Genomic DNA, 12,491 nt, shown 5'->3' with positions numbered 1-12,491 from the left:
ACATATCTCTTATCTACATGGGACTGTTTCATTAATACCAAAGCTGGCATTTGGAATGTATAGTTGAATCTTTCAGCAAATAGGCCAGTAATTGTGTTGGGCTAAAAGCTGCATTGCTTTGTACAAGGAGATGCAGTAAATGTGTGTATTGGAGAGAGTTAAGGAGGGGAATGTTTATATGCTAGGAAGCTAGTATCTTTGTTAAATAAGAAGTGCTTTCTTAGTTTTCCTGTTATTTAAGCAGCTGTACTTACCAGACCTCTTTCTGCGTGTTTAATGGATTGCTTCTTGTAAGTGCTGCCTATTCCTCTTTCAGGCACTGGTGTCACTGAAGCTTTTGGGAAATCAGTTAGTTTCATTGCCTTCTCAAGATAAGTGGACTTGCAAGCAACTTAAATCACTGGATCTTTCTAAGAATCAGCTTGGGAAGTAAGTGTTCCTTTTAGTTTGTGTCAGAGCTAAAATTTAAACTAAAGATTCAAAATTAATAACAAAACCAATTCCTTACACGTGGTAGAAAGTGCTTTTACAGACTCACTGGATTAATTCCCTCTATATCGTATATAGTTATCCATACAGCATGGACCATATCTTCTTTTACATCTCCAAAGTGTCTTGTACACCTGTGGCATTGAAGAAATATTACTCAGAGTTTCTTTGGATATAGCACATGACATTATTTCATGAGTGAATAGTTATTACTGGTAATAAAATGTAGAACATGCTTCACTCTGAGTGGTTTACCAATGCAAGTACTTATTTGTGGGGAGCATATCTTAACCATAGGTATTTTGTCTGGGCTTAAACTTTCGTATTTCTGTTGGGAGTATGTGTTTTGAAAAATGTTAATAATCTTTTTGTTTGTTTTTAAATTAAAATGTAACAGGCCATTAGCTCATGGCCAGACTAATGACTTTGGCTATTTAGAAAAGAAAACAAAAATTAGGAGTGATATTTTTTCCATTTAGAAAACATTATAAGGATGTTCGATATGCAGACTTGCAGGTATGTTCCCTTCTCCAGCAGTGAATGTAAGCGCATCAAACTTCCATATACGTCATTTGGGTGCATGCCCAGCAGATTTGCTAGATTCATTATGATTTGCCCTGCCAATAGTCTGCATGGTCAGTGTCAATAAACAAGGATGTATAAATGCTTTAGAAATGTCTCAATCCATCTCCACAATAGCATTCATGGGTCATCATGTCAGAGGAGTGCTAGCTGTAATAGGAAAAGGCTATTCTACAGAGTCTCTTATGCAGCTTGTTCAATTTGCTATTTGACAATCTCCTAAACCTTGATACCAGTAAAGAGAACACAAAGTCAAGTGTGCATTTCCCAAATGGAATCAACATAATGCCCCAGAGGTAGGCTAATATGTTGAATGACAGAGATGAGTCTGAACCAAAAACCTTGGGTCCAGACGGTTCTGAGTTTTGGTGGCATTCAGAACTGCTACTGAGCTGTGTGGCTCAGACCCCTCTTCCACATGCATGGGGAATGAGAACTAGCAAAGGCTGTGCTCTGACATTATGAAGCCTTGCAGAGGCCCAAATCCTACACGGTGCTGAGCTCCCACAGGTTGGGCCCATAACAGTATGAGCTCATGTGAATGTCCCCCAATGTGGCTTTGTCTTTCTCAAGCATCGCTTTGTGCATTTTGTTTCATCTGCAGGAGTGAGGAGGGGTTTAAAACAAAGCGGATTTCCTTTTTTACCACAAGAAGCAGAGTGCGTGCAGGCGCGGAGGCAGGTATGGTATGTGGTGACCTCCTCTCCTGGGAAGGAGATGGTGGATTGTGCCAAGTGAATTCCAAGGGTACAGAGATCCTCTAGGAGTCTGGCAGATGAGTGGTCAGCGTAAGCACAGCTGCAGCTTTTAGTGCAGTGACATGTAAATAAGATTGGAAATGCTTTTAATGTACAAATTACTGTAGAACTGGTCTATCCCCTTTGCCCAAATGGCTAATGGGTGAAACCTGCTTCTCTCACTGAACTATCCGTCCCTCTCTTTGTCCAAATTACTGAAGTGCTCGAGAAGCTCGTCACTCTAGCTAGTGTGCCCTTTGGTGCACTGAGATGGGGAAACGAACCAATAATTAGGTGATCCCAAGGGCAATACAACTATGTGGCTGAACTTGCAAAATAGGTTTTGCCCTGTGCCTCTTTGATGATTGCCAAAGGTCTGGTGGGAGATTCTCTGGATTACCATCTGTGACCATAAAGATCAAAAAACCATTTGAAGATATCCACACTGATCCCTAATCTCTGTGGGATTCATTTGCTTTTCTTTTTGTTTGTTTGATTTTTTTTTAGGCCACTCAGATCTTTTATATGCTGCATTCTCCCAGGGGAGTACCTTCTTGACCGTGGATTTTACAATGCCCCTGGGGAATTGCACAGAACAGAATAAAATTTAGGTTTTGTGGTGACAGTTAACATTGCCCTAGACATCCTGATGAGAATAGTCCACTAGCCATATAGTCTCACCTCACTGCACTATGAATGAATCCCTCTATTTTTCCCCTTCCTTCATGGGTCATGGACAGAGCAGAAGCATTACCCTCACACACCCATGACCCTTGCAAATCTGCATTAAGACAAAGACTATAATAAAATCTCATGCTTCAAGGCTTTAGCTGGTCAGCTACAGGGATCAGGAAGGAGTTTTTCCCCTGGAGCACCATTGGCCAGATATATTCTGGGAGTAGTTTTGCCTTCCTCTGAAGCATCAGGGATTGGCCACAGCTGGAGACAGGACACCTGACACATGGCTCTGAGGTCACAGAGAGAATCCTCTTCCTAGATGCCTGGCTTCTGGGTCTTGCTCACATGCTCAGGGTCAAACTGATCTCTAGATTTGGGGACAGGAGGGAATTTCCCCCCAGGTCCGATTTGCAGGGATTTTGAGGGTTTTTTGCTTTTCTCTGCAGCATAGAGCATGGATCACCTACTGAGATCATCCAGGCACACCTCACCTAATCAATACCCAGCCATTGCAGGGGTCTCAGGCATTGGAAAACGTAATCCCAATTATACATATAAATTAGCTGTTACTACTCAAGAAAGAGATCTTGGAGTCATTATGGATAGTTCTCTGAAAACATCCACTCAATGTGCAGCGGCAGTCAAAAAAGCGAACAGAATGTTGGGAATCATTAAGAAAGGGATAGATAATAAAACAGAAAATATCATATTGCCTCTGTATAAATCCATGCTATGCCCACATATTGAATACTGTGTGCAGATGTGGTCGCCCCATCTCAAAAAATATATATTGGAATTGTAAAGGGTTCAGAAAAGGGCAACAAAAATGATTAGGGGTATGGAATGGCTTCTGTATAAGAAGAGATTAATAAGGCTGAGACTTTTCAGCTTGGGAAAGAGATGACTAAGGGGGGATATGATTGAGGTCTATAAAATCATGACTGGTGTGGAGAAAGTAAATAAGGAAGTGCTATTTACTCCTTCTCATAATACAAGTATTAGGAGTCACCAAATGAAATTAATAGGCAGCAGGTTTAAAACAAACAAAAGGAAGTATTTCTTCACACAACGCACAGTCAACCTGTGGAACTCTTTGCCAGAGGATGTTGTGAAGGCCAAGACTATAACAGGGTTCAAAAAAGAACTGGGTAAGTTAATGGAGAGTAGGTACATCAATGGCTATTAGGCAGGATGGGCAGGGATGGTGTCCCTAGCCTCTGTTTGCCAGAAGCTGGGAATGGGCCATAGGGGATGGATCACTTGATGATTACCTGTTTTGTTCATTCCCTCTGGGACACCTGGCATTGGCCACTGTCAGAAGACAGGATACTGGGCTAGAGGGACCTTTTGGTCTGACCCAGTATGGCCGTTCTTATGATTTCTCGTGTTCTCTGCCTGAGGCACACAAGTGTCACGAGGACTGAAATGCTTTGTTCTAACCCAAGTTATTGGGCTCAATACAGGCTTAGCTGGGTGAAATTTAATGGCCTGTGATAGATACACAGGAGGTCAGACTGGAGGATCTAATGGTTCTTTCTGGCCTTAAATTCTATGGAATCATGAAACTTGCAAAATTTCCTCTCGGTGGAGGTAGGAACTGCTGTCCAGCAAGTAATGTGTGTGTTCATATGAAGAAAAGAAATCTTTGTTGTGCATAAGATTTTCTTTAACTAGTTACAAATGAAAAGAGAAATAGCAGGATTTACCTAGAAAGATAAATGCTGTGACATCAATCCCAAGTGTAGAACATGTGGGAATATGACCCTGAACCTTTGTTCTAAAGAGTTTGTCAGCATCAGGGGCATCATATCCACTCTGTAAAGCTATTACAACAGCTGGGTCAGGGGGTGAATGGAGGACTAACCCCAGGGATGCTTTGAGCCAAAGATTTGTCCTGGCCTTACTACCAATCCCACCCCCCACAAATCCTCCTGCTATTCCAGTTAATGCCCATCTTCTGTGCCCACTGTTGTGGAGTAATGCGAAAAGAAGAGGTGAGAAGGAGAGAGAAAATGAGAGATGAAGGCACTTGTGTCAGGTCATGGAGCAAGGGGATAAGAGAGGTGCATTTGTCAGTCTGGGCTAGGTGATGTCAATACAGCAATCTGCTGCAAATGGGGAAGGGCCTCAGCAAAAAGGATTGGTGTGCGTTACACTGAAATAAGAAACATGAATGTTATAGCAAGACGATGCCAGATTCAGAGAGCCAGATCTTCAGCTCTGCCATAGCTCCTTTGTGCTGCTCTGGTCGTGCAAAGGGACGTAAAGCCGGTTTAACCAGCTCCCTGGGGATTCCTTGTGCAATGAGAATCACCAAGCAATGCAGAGCCAGCCCAGTCTTCATAACAACCCCTTCCCCCAGAAAAGGGGGTGGGACCTAGTGAAAGGGGGTGGGGCCTAAATGCCACTGCTCTCTGACAATCCCTAGCTAGAATGTCCCCTTTGATACGTGGGTATCGGGGTGTGACTAAACTTGGGCCAGGGGCCAAACCAGCTCCCTGGCTGGCGCCAGGATTGGACAGCCACAAAGATGGAGTAAAATCACCTTTGTCTCCCAGCTTCTCCTCCTGTCCCAAGTGCAGCTTGGTGAGACCAGAGGACGTGACCAGGAGTTTAAAGGACATTTAGTGAAGACAGGAGTCAGAATGCATCAGTTTCGTACAAAAAGCTCCCTATATTTAATATAATTTTACCAAGTAAACTGTTTACTTATGTCTAGGAAATTATTTACAGAGGATGATTTAGGGATACTCCGTACACTAGGTTGATAAAACTCAGAATAAACTTCTTGCATATGCATGTGGTTGCATTTGTGTAGTTTACCCATCCAAAAATATTTTTAGGATGGGAATTATTTTAACAGCAAATCCAGACCCAAGCCAGAAAAGTCATACATAATTCATGAATAAATAATTACAATTCATAAACCCCTCGAGCCTGGTTCTAACATAGCACACTCTTTTCTATCTAGGGTTAGGAAATGAATTGGGAGCATTGCTGCTATTTTTGGTAGTTACTCCTGTGTGTCCGCGATGGACTGAATCTCTCTATATATATAACTAGATTAGTTCCATTCATCCATACAGAAGAGGAGCAATAAACACTAAAAAGATTAAATTCATAATGAGTCAAAAAATGAGTGAACTGAACCCACGACTGTTTGAGGAGTGTTCATCCTCAAATTTAAAGACGTTAATTTTCCTTGTGATTCACTTTACTGGTACTTTCCTCAAGTTCATTTTCACTGTGGCAATGCACAGTTGATGATCACTGCCTACAAATGCCCTTCTGTATACTTGGATGTCTTGAGGTGACGATCAGAACTTTATTCATATGATTTTTGCATGAGAACATAAGAAAGGCCGTACCGGGTCAGACCAAAGATTCATCTAGCCCAGTATCCTGTCTACCGACAGTGGCCAATGCCAGGTGCCCCAGAGGGAGTGAACCTAACAGGCAATGATCAAGTGATCTCTCTCCTGCCATCCATCTCCACCCTCTGACAGACAGAGGCTAGGGACACCATTCCTTACCCGTCCTGGCTAATAGCCATTAATGGACTTAACCACCATGAATTATCCAGTTCTCTTTTAAGCTCTGTTATAGTCCTAGCCTTCACAACCTCCTCAGGTAAGGAGTTCCACAAGTTGACTGTGCGCTGCGTGAAGAAGAACTTCCTTTTATTTGTTTTAAACCTGCTGCCTATTAATTTCATTTGATGACCCCTAGTTCTTGTATTATGGGAATAAGTAAATAACTTTTCCTTATCCACTTTCTCCACATCACTCATGATTTTATATACCTCTATCATATTCCCCCCTTAGTCTCCTCTTTTCCAAGCTGAAGAGTCCTAGCCTCTTTAATCTCTCCTCATATGGGACCCATTCCAAACCCTTAATAATTTTAGTTGCCCTTTTCTGAACCTTTTCTAGTGCCAGTATATCTTTTTTGAGATGAGGAGACCACATCTGTACGCAGTATTCGAGATGAGGGCGTACCATCGATTTATATAAGGGCAATAATATATTCTCAGTCTTATTCCCTATCCCCTTTTTAATGATTCCTAACATCCTGTTTGCTTTTTTGACCGCCTCTGCACACTGCGTGGACATTTTCAGAGAACTATCCACGATGACTCCAAGATCTTTTTCCTGACTTCTTGTAGCTAAATTAGCCCCCATCATATTGTATGTATAGTTGGGGTTATTTTTTCCAATGTGCATTACTTTACATTTATCCACATTAAATTTCATTTGCCATTTTGTTGCCCAATCACTCAGTTTTGCCATCAGGTGAGAACCACATTGTTTTATGGTGGTGTATGATGGAGTATCCTTCTAACAATAAGATGGTTCAGTTGACATAATTTAAGAAAGTGTTCACTGTTAAGTGAGCCGGTTTCACTTATGCCCGTTATGTGTGTCATGTCATGATTGTCTCTCCCCCCCACAGCATTTATATCACCCATAACAATGAAAATGTCATCATGTGGGACTTGCTGATGAGGTTCTGCAGAATGTTATAAAAAGTATCCTTATCATCATCATTATATTCTCTTGTTGGGGCGTAGCATTGAATGATGGTCATTTTCATACAGCGTGTCTGAAATCTTGCTCATATCATTCTGTCATTCACTGGTTGCCAGTCTTGTGCAGCATCATTCCAGAACAATGCAGCTTCTTCTGTGCCTCCATCTGGGGCCCTTGAGTAAATTTTAGCTTTATTGTTGCCTGTGGTGAGGGGCCTACATTGTCTCATCTGCCCACTGTAGTCACTGGCAGATCCTGCTGCTCGCTGGCTCCCCGCTCTGTGCAGGATTAATTGCGTAAATTGACCAGATTCTCTGCTGACCCTGAACTCTTGTTGAGTTATTCACATGTAGTTATCAGACAGTATTGTGGCCAAATTTTGGCTGCTCTTGTGAGAATGCAGGGAACAAACTTCCCAGTGCTTGTGCTCTTTGCATGCAAGCTATGGGGCTGGATTGGGCATGGATGTCATTGCTCGAACCGTGATGCATCTCAGATGAGATACTGTCCAACCACAAGGGAACACATGCTGCTCCACCAAAAAAGAAAAATTAAATGTTCTTCTAGACACATTCCCATCAATGACTGTGGAGACATTCTATCTGCCTAAGTGCTCCACAGGTAGAACATCTCTGTTCACTGCTGGGGATTTGCACCTCCACACAAGGGCAAAATCCAACAATGCTGTGATTGTAAAAGCCATAATCTGGGCCTGGATGCTTTATTACCATTGTTTCTTTTGGTGGTCACTTGCTTTGCATGCGTTGCTTCATGGTAACTAATTCAATTACCTAATGACCTCACTGAAATGTTAGGACCAAGGGTTATTGGTCTAGAGCCTTGTGGCATATTATGTTTGCTTTCATCTCAGCATTTATTTTCTCTTGTGTTGTTTCAGGTCCCTTCTTGGAGTTTCCGGCATTCCTGAATGACTCTCTGGAAGTCCTTTATCTAAATGACAATCAGCTAGACACCGTCCCACAATCCATTTGCCTTCTGAAAGGTCTAACAGAGCTTTATTTAGGGAAGTAAGTACATGCCATGAAAAGCCACATTATTACTCTGCTGCTTTGACGATCAAACTTCTCTCTTAGGCTACATCTACACTACAAGCCGGGGATGTGATTCCCAGCTCCGTTAGATAGACTCATGCTAGCTCTCATTGAGCTAGCAGGCTACAAATACTAGTGTAGACATGGTAACTCGGGCAACAGCAAGCAGCAGCATGGGTTAGCCACCCCCAAGTACAACCCCACCCAGGCCCAGACCCAGACCCTGCTCAAGCCCAATCTCCAAATGTAGACGTAGCCTTAGAGTCGAGGGGATGAACCACATGTAAAGTCAGAGGGAGTTGAAGGCACTCAGCACCTCATAGGATTGGGCCCATAGATTTGCATAATTAGGTTGGAGATTTTAACCTTTAAACTCTAGAGCAAGGACAGTGGTTCTAATGGGCTGAGCAGAGAACTGGATGCTGCTAGCCTAAACGTTAATCCTGACTCTCCCCTGTCTCCTTCTGTAGCCTTGAGCCTTAACCATTCTGCCCAAGCTTTCTCATCTATAAACTGGAGATGATGGTACGTACCTGCCTCACAGGGTTAATTAAATTTTACAAAGCACTTTGAAGATGGAAAGCGCTATGGAAGTGCTGAGTATTCTTATGAAAATGTTAATGGAAGAGAGAGGCAGATCTTTGTGAAGACGGAATTGTGTAATATGGGAGCCCATAACAGTAGCTACGTACTTACAAAGCCCGGTTGTTGGTAGATTTATTTATTTTTCCAACAGTAATCCTGGTATCCGAGAGCTCCCTCCAGAGCTTGGACAGCTGGCTAATCTTTGGCAGCTGGATATTGAGGAACTAAATATCAGCAACATTCCTGCAGAGATCATAAAAGAGGGTAAGTCTGTATTCTACACCTATTTTAACAAATTCATCTCTTTAAACAGATCATCAGAATCACTTTTTTTTAATCGTCTTGAACAGGAAAGAACTGTATCTGCATAGGGAATGTTAAAAGGAATTGCATAGGGAACTTCCCACACAGTGCAAAGTCAACCCCAGGACACAACAGGGGAGGGGTCCAGGCCCTTCCTTGGCAATGGATGCTACCACACAGTGTCTTCCGGTCTCTCCAGTGGAAGAGGAGTGGACATGGGGAGAGGTTCCAGTTTCTCTGAGGAGAGGGATGGGGAGGTAGGAAGAGATCTAGGCTGGTTCCGATTTCTTCAGTGGCAGGGGGAGTGACTGAGAGACCCCAGTTGATCTCCCTCACCCAGGGCCAGTCCTTGGAGATGGGGAAGAAGCAGCTATTGAATCTGTCAGCCACCAGCATGGCCTGAAGTGGGGGCTGCATCTCTTTCTGGGGCTTTGGCTCCCAAGACACCTTGCATCTGGCTCCCTGTTTACCAGAACCCTGTGAACCATCTCCTAATGCAGCCTCCTCTTCTGGTTCCAGGCCCCCATCTTGGGAAAATTCTGGTTGCACCACTGTTCAACCCTCAATGTGAAACACCAACCATTGGTTCCATTTACAAAAGATTTTTATGTCAGAAGAATGACCTGTAAATGCAACCTTTTGTTGGCAATATATTATGCCAGAGAACTTTTGTGGTGGATTTTATAGGATTGTAAATAGTTTCTAATATTTTGACAGCCCTTTTCAAGTATTTTGCAGTAATGGCCCAAAACACTGCAGAGTAACATTATTGTGTAAGCTGTCATGTTTTGGACCAATTAAAACAGCACAGTCTTTTATTTTAAAAAAACTATTTTTTCTTAAATAAAGTGCTGTGGTCTAAACCTAGTTTTAAGTAGAAACATGAAAGTATAAGAATGTACTGAGTATATGCCAATGCTGTATTAGTGTTTTATGTTTCCTTTGAGCTTTTGAAGAGCGAAAACGAAAGTATTTTTTTTTTCTCTTTACACTGGCTCACTGTAGCCTCTTGCTGTGCTGACCTTTCGGTGGGCTCAGGTCTGTCCATTAGGAATTTCGTTCCTTTTGTTTATTCTCTGAGCCCTTTCGATCAACAGAGAAACTGCAGTGAAAATACTTATACTACTGGCCTGCCTGCTGCACTAGATTTTAAATGGCCCTGCGGCACTTTTTCACATTGCTAACCACAGGATATGTCCACCCTTTTTTCCAATAGGCCCTAAAACAATATTAGCATACTTGCGGGCACAGCTGCGCAAAGCAGAGAAATGCAAGCTGATGAAGATGATTATTGTCGGTCCTCCACGGCAGGGAAAGTCAACACTTATAGAGATCTTGCAGACAGGGAAAGCGCCACAGATGATGCACAGTGACGCCACCATACGGACAACAAAATGGGAGCTTCAGAAACCAGCTGGACTCAAAGCCAAGGTGAATAATGGTCAGAGATACTTCGCTAGTGTAGAATGGTTTGGAGCAGGAAGGATCTCCACTGGCCCTTAAAACAGTGCTAGACTGACTTCATTATCCCTAAATCAGACCTTGTAGATGGTGTTAATTTACTCTTGTGACTCACCATTTCCTTTGGCAGCTTGCTTCATTGTCCAGTTGTCTACATTCCTACACTGTAGTTAAAATGTTTTTCTTAGTACAGCCTAAAGCTCTTTCTTCTAGTTCGCTCTTTGCTTAGTGGTCTCTGCCCTCTTTAAAACATCCTTTATTCAGTGCTTAATTTGTAATGAAAGACATGGCAGGGCACAAGCAATTTTTTTACATTCATAACTGATGCAGGAAGCCCGGAGGTGCCGGGGCTCAGCTCTGGCAAGCCCTGGCACAAATTAAGCACTGCCTGTGTTTATCACTAGTCATTTCTCACATCTTCCCTTTCTATTAAACATGCCCAGTTCTGACAACCCTTCATCATTTTTTTTCTGGGCGCTAAGTCCAGATCCACAAAGGTATGTGGGCTCCTAACTCCCCTTGAAATCAAGTGAATCTAAGGAGAGTCATCTAACTGCCTTTGATTTCAATGGGCATTAGGAACTTAATCCATGTAGGCACTTTTGAAAATCCCATTAGGTGCCTGTCTGCATCTTAGGTAGCTAGTTACCTTTGAAAATCTGACTCAAGGAACTGATTGAAATCAATGGCCTATTTGCCAGCTTCCAAGTGGAAAAGAAGGATTTGGAAGAGAAATGAGTGGTCATAGACATAAGATACTGCTTTCCTAGGTAATGCATTGACAAGAATGTACACTCTTGACAGAGAGAGCATGGTGAAACCAAATATTGCTTATAACCAGTGGCTGTAGCACCACTTTCAGGACTGCAGCAGAACAACTGTGTTCAAATCTTCAGCTGGCCAAGAGCTTTTTTCCCCTAAACTGTTTGTTTCAAGACACTGATCCCGCCCCATTTTTGGCAAACCATATGCCATTTTTTAAATAGATGCTTACCATATGAAAGATTAAATCAGGCTCTGTGAGGCAAGCTCCTGTGGTGAAAAGGGGGAACAGTTTAAAAAGAAAATTTCCAATAGAAAACAGATGCTGCAAAACATTTTTTAGATTGGTGGAAAAGGGAAAGACATTTCTGCCAGTCCTTATGATAAAACCCTATAGAGTTTAATTGGGATGAGACCAGTAGGATCCTATAGAAACATAACAGAATTTACTGTACAATCCTATGGAATTTAATGGAGAATGATCTTTTATGGGCTAGTTGAACTAACTTATAGAATTGAAAAGCAGGGATGAATTCTGTAGGGCTCAAATCAGCTATAGAAATGTAAACATTTTCTATTTGGTCCCATGGAACTTTTCCTTAAGGCTAGGGTGTTTCTTTTCCATTCTTTCTAAGTTGGGTGCAGTGAGTCACAGCCCAGTGAAAGAACATGGTGATGTTTGTATGTTGAACAGAGAGCCCTGGAGATACAAATCTTTCAAGAATTAGCATCCGTGGAGCACCATTCAATTAACCAAGCTGTCTCCTGCATTTCTGCAGAATGCAGCCTGCAGACAACACTTCACTGATCAGGAAAATCCAGTTTGAGGTCTTAGGCCTTTAAAGTGGAATTTAATATTCTGACAAAGTTATTGACTGATCTGCAAAGGACTAGAATCCTGTAAACAATGGGTCTGGTTCTTACCTCACTTACAATGGTGTCACTGTTATTTTGAGTGGAATCATTCTTGATTTACACCAATATGAGGTCAGTATCAGGCCCTGTCTAGCCATAAGACTCTGCCCTTACTAACACTGAATTCCACCCAGGACAGTAGAAATGAGCCTTCTCCTTCAGATGCATCACAGGGGGCGGGAACACAGGGCTGTTCTCGGGCTCCCACACCCTGGCGCGGTGGAGGGGCCCACACTCCCTGGCCCGGCTCTGGCTTCTGCCTTGGACGGGGCTTCATGGGGAAGAGGAGCGGCAGATGTGGGCCACAGAGGGGGCGGGGCCTCAGGGCCCCCCACTTTTAGGAAGAATCCATCGCCCCTGGCGTGTACGAACAAATACACAAAAGATACTGAGATAGA

General features: G+C 42.8%; 1 protein-coding gene across 6 annotated transcripts in view; it reads left to right on the top strand.

Annotated features, from left to right (window-relative positions):
* The window catches only part of LRRK1 (leucine rich repeat kinase 1), a 112,052-nt gene that overhangs the window by 59,294 nt on the left and 40,267 nt on the right, over nucleotides 1-12,491 (top strand). For all 6 annotated transcript variants that reach the window (XR_010590690.1, XR_010590691.1, XM_065558100.1 and 3 more), the window contains exons 12-16: nucleotides 317-429; nucleotides 1,676-1,752; nucleotides 7,914-8,043; nucleotides 8,804-8,916; nucleotides 10,172-10,386. Coding sequence is in view for 4 of the 6 variants with exons in the window: in XM_065558100.1 (XP_065414172.1) it covers nucleotides 317-429; nucleotides 1,676-1,752; nucleotides 7,914-8,043; nucleotides 8,804-8,916; nucleotides 10,172-10,386 (648 nt within the window). In the remaining 2 variants the exon portion in view is untranslated. The remainder of the gene's footprint in view (nucleotides 1-316; nucleotides 430-1,675; nucleotides 1,753-7,913; nucleotides 8,044-8,803; nucleotides 8,917-10,171; nucleotides 10,387-12,491) is intronic.

This window comes from Chrysemys picta, chromosome 10, assembly GCF_011386835.1.
Source record: "Chrysemys picta bellii isolate R12L10 chromosome 10, ASM1138683v2, whole genome shotgun sequence".
Taxonomy (NCBI): Eukaryota; Metazoa; Chordata; order Testudines; family Emydidae; genus Chrysemys; species Chrysemys picta.
Note: the sequence above shows the minus strand (reverse complement) of the source record. Positions and strands in the feature narration are given on the sequence as shown.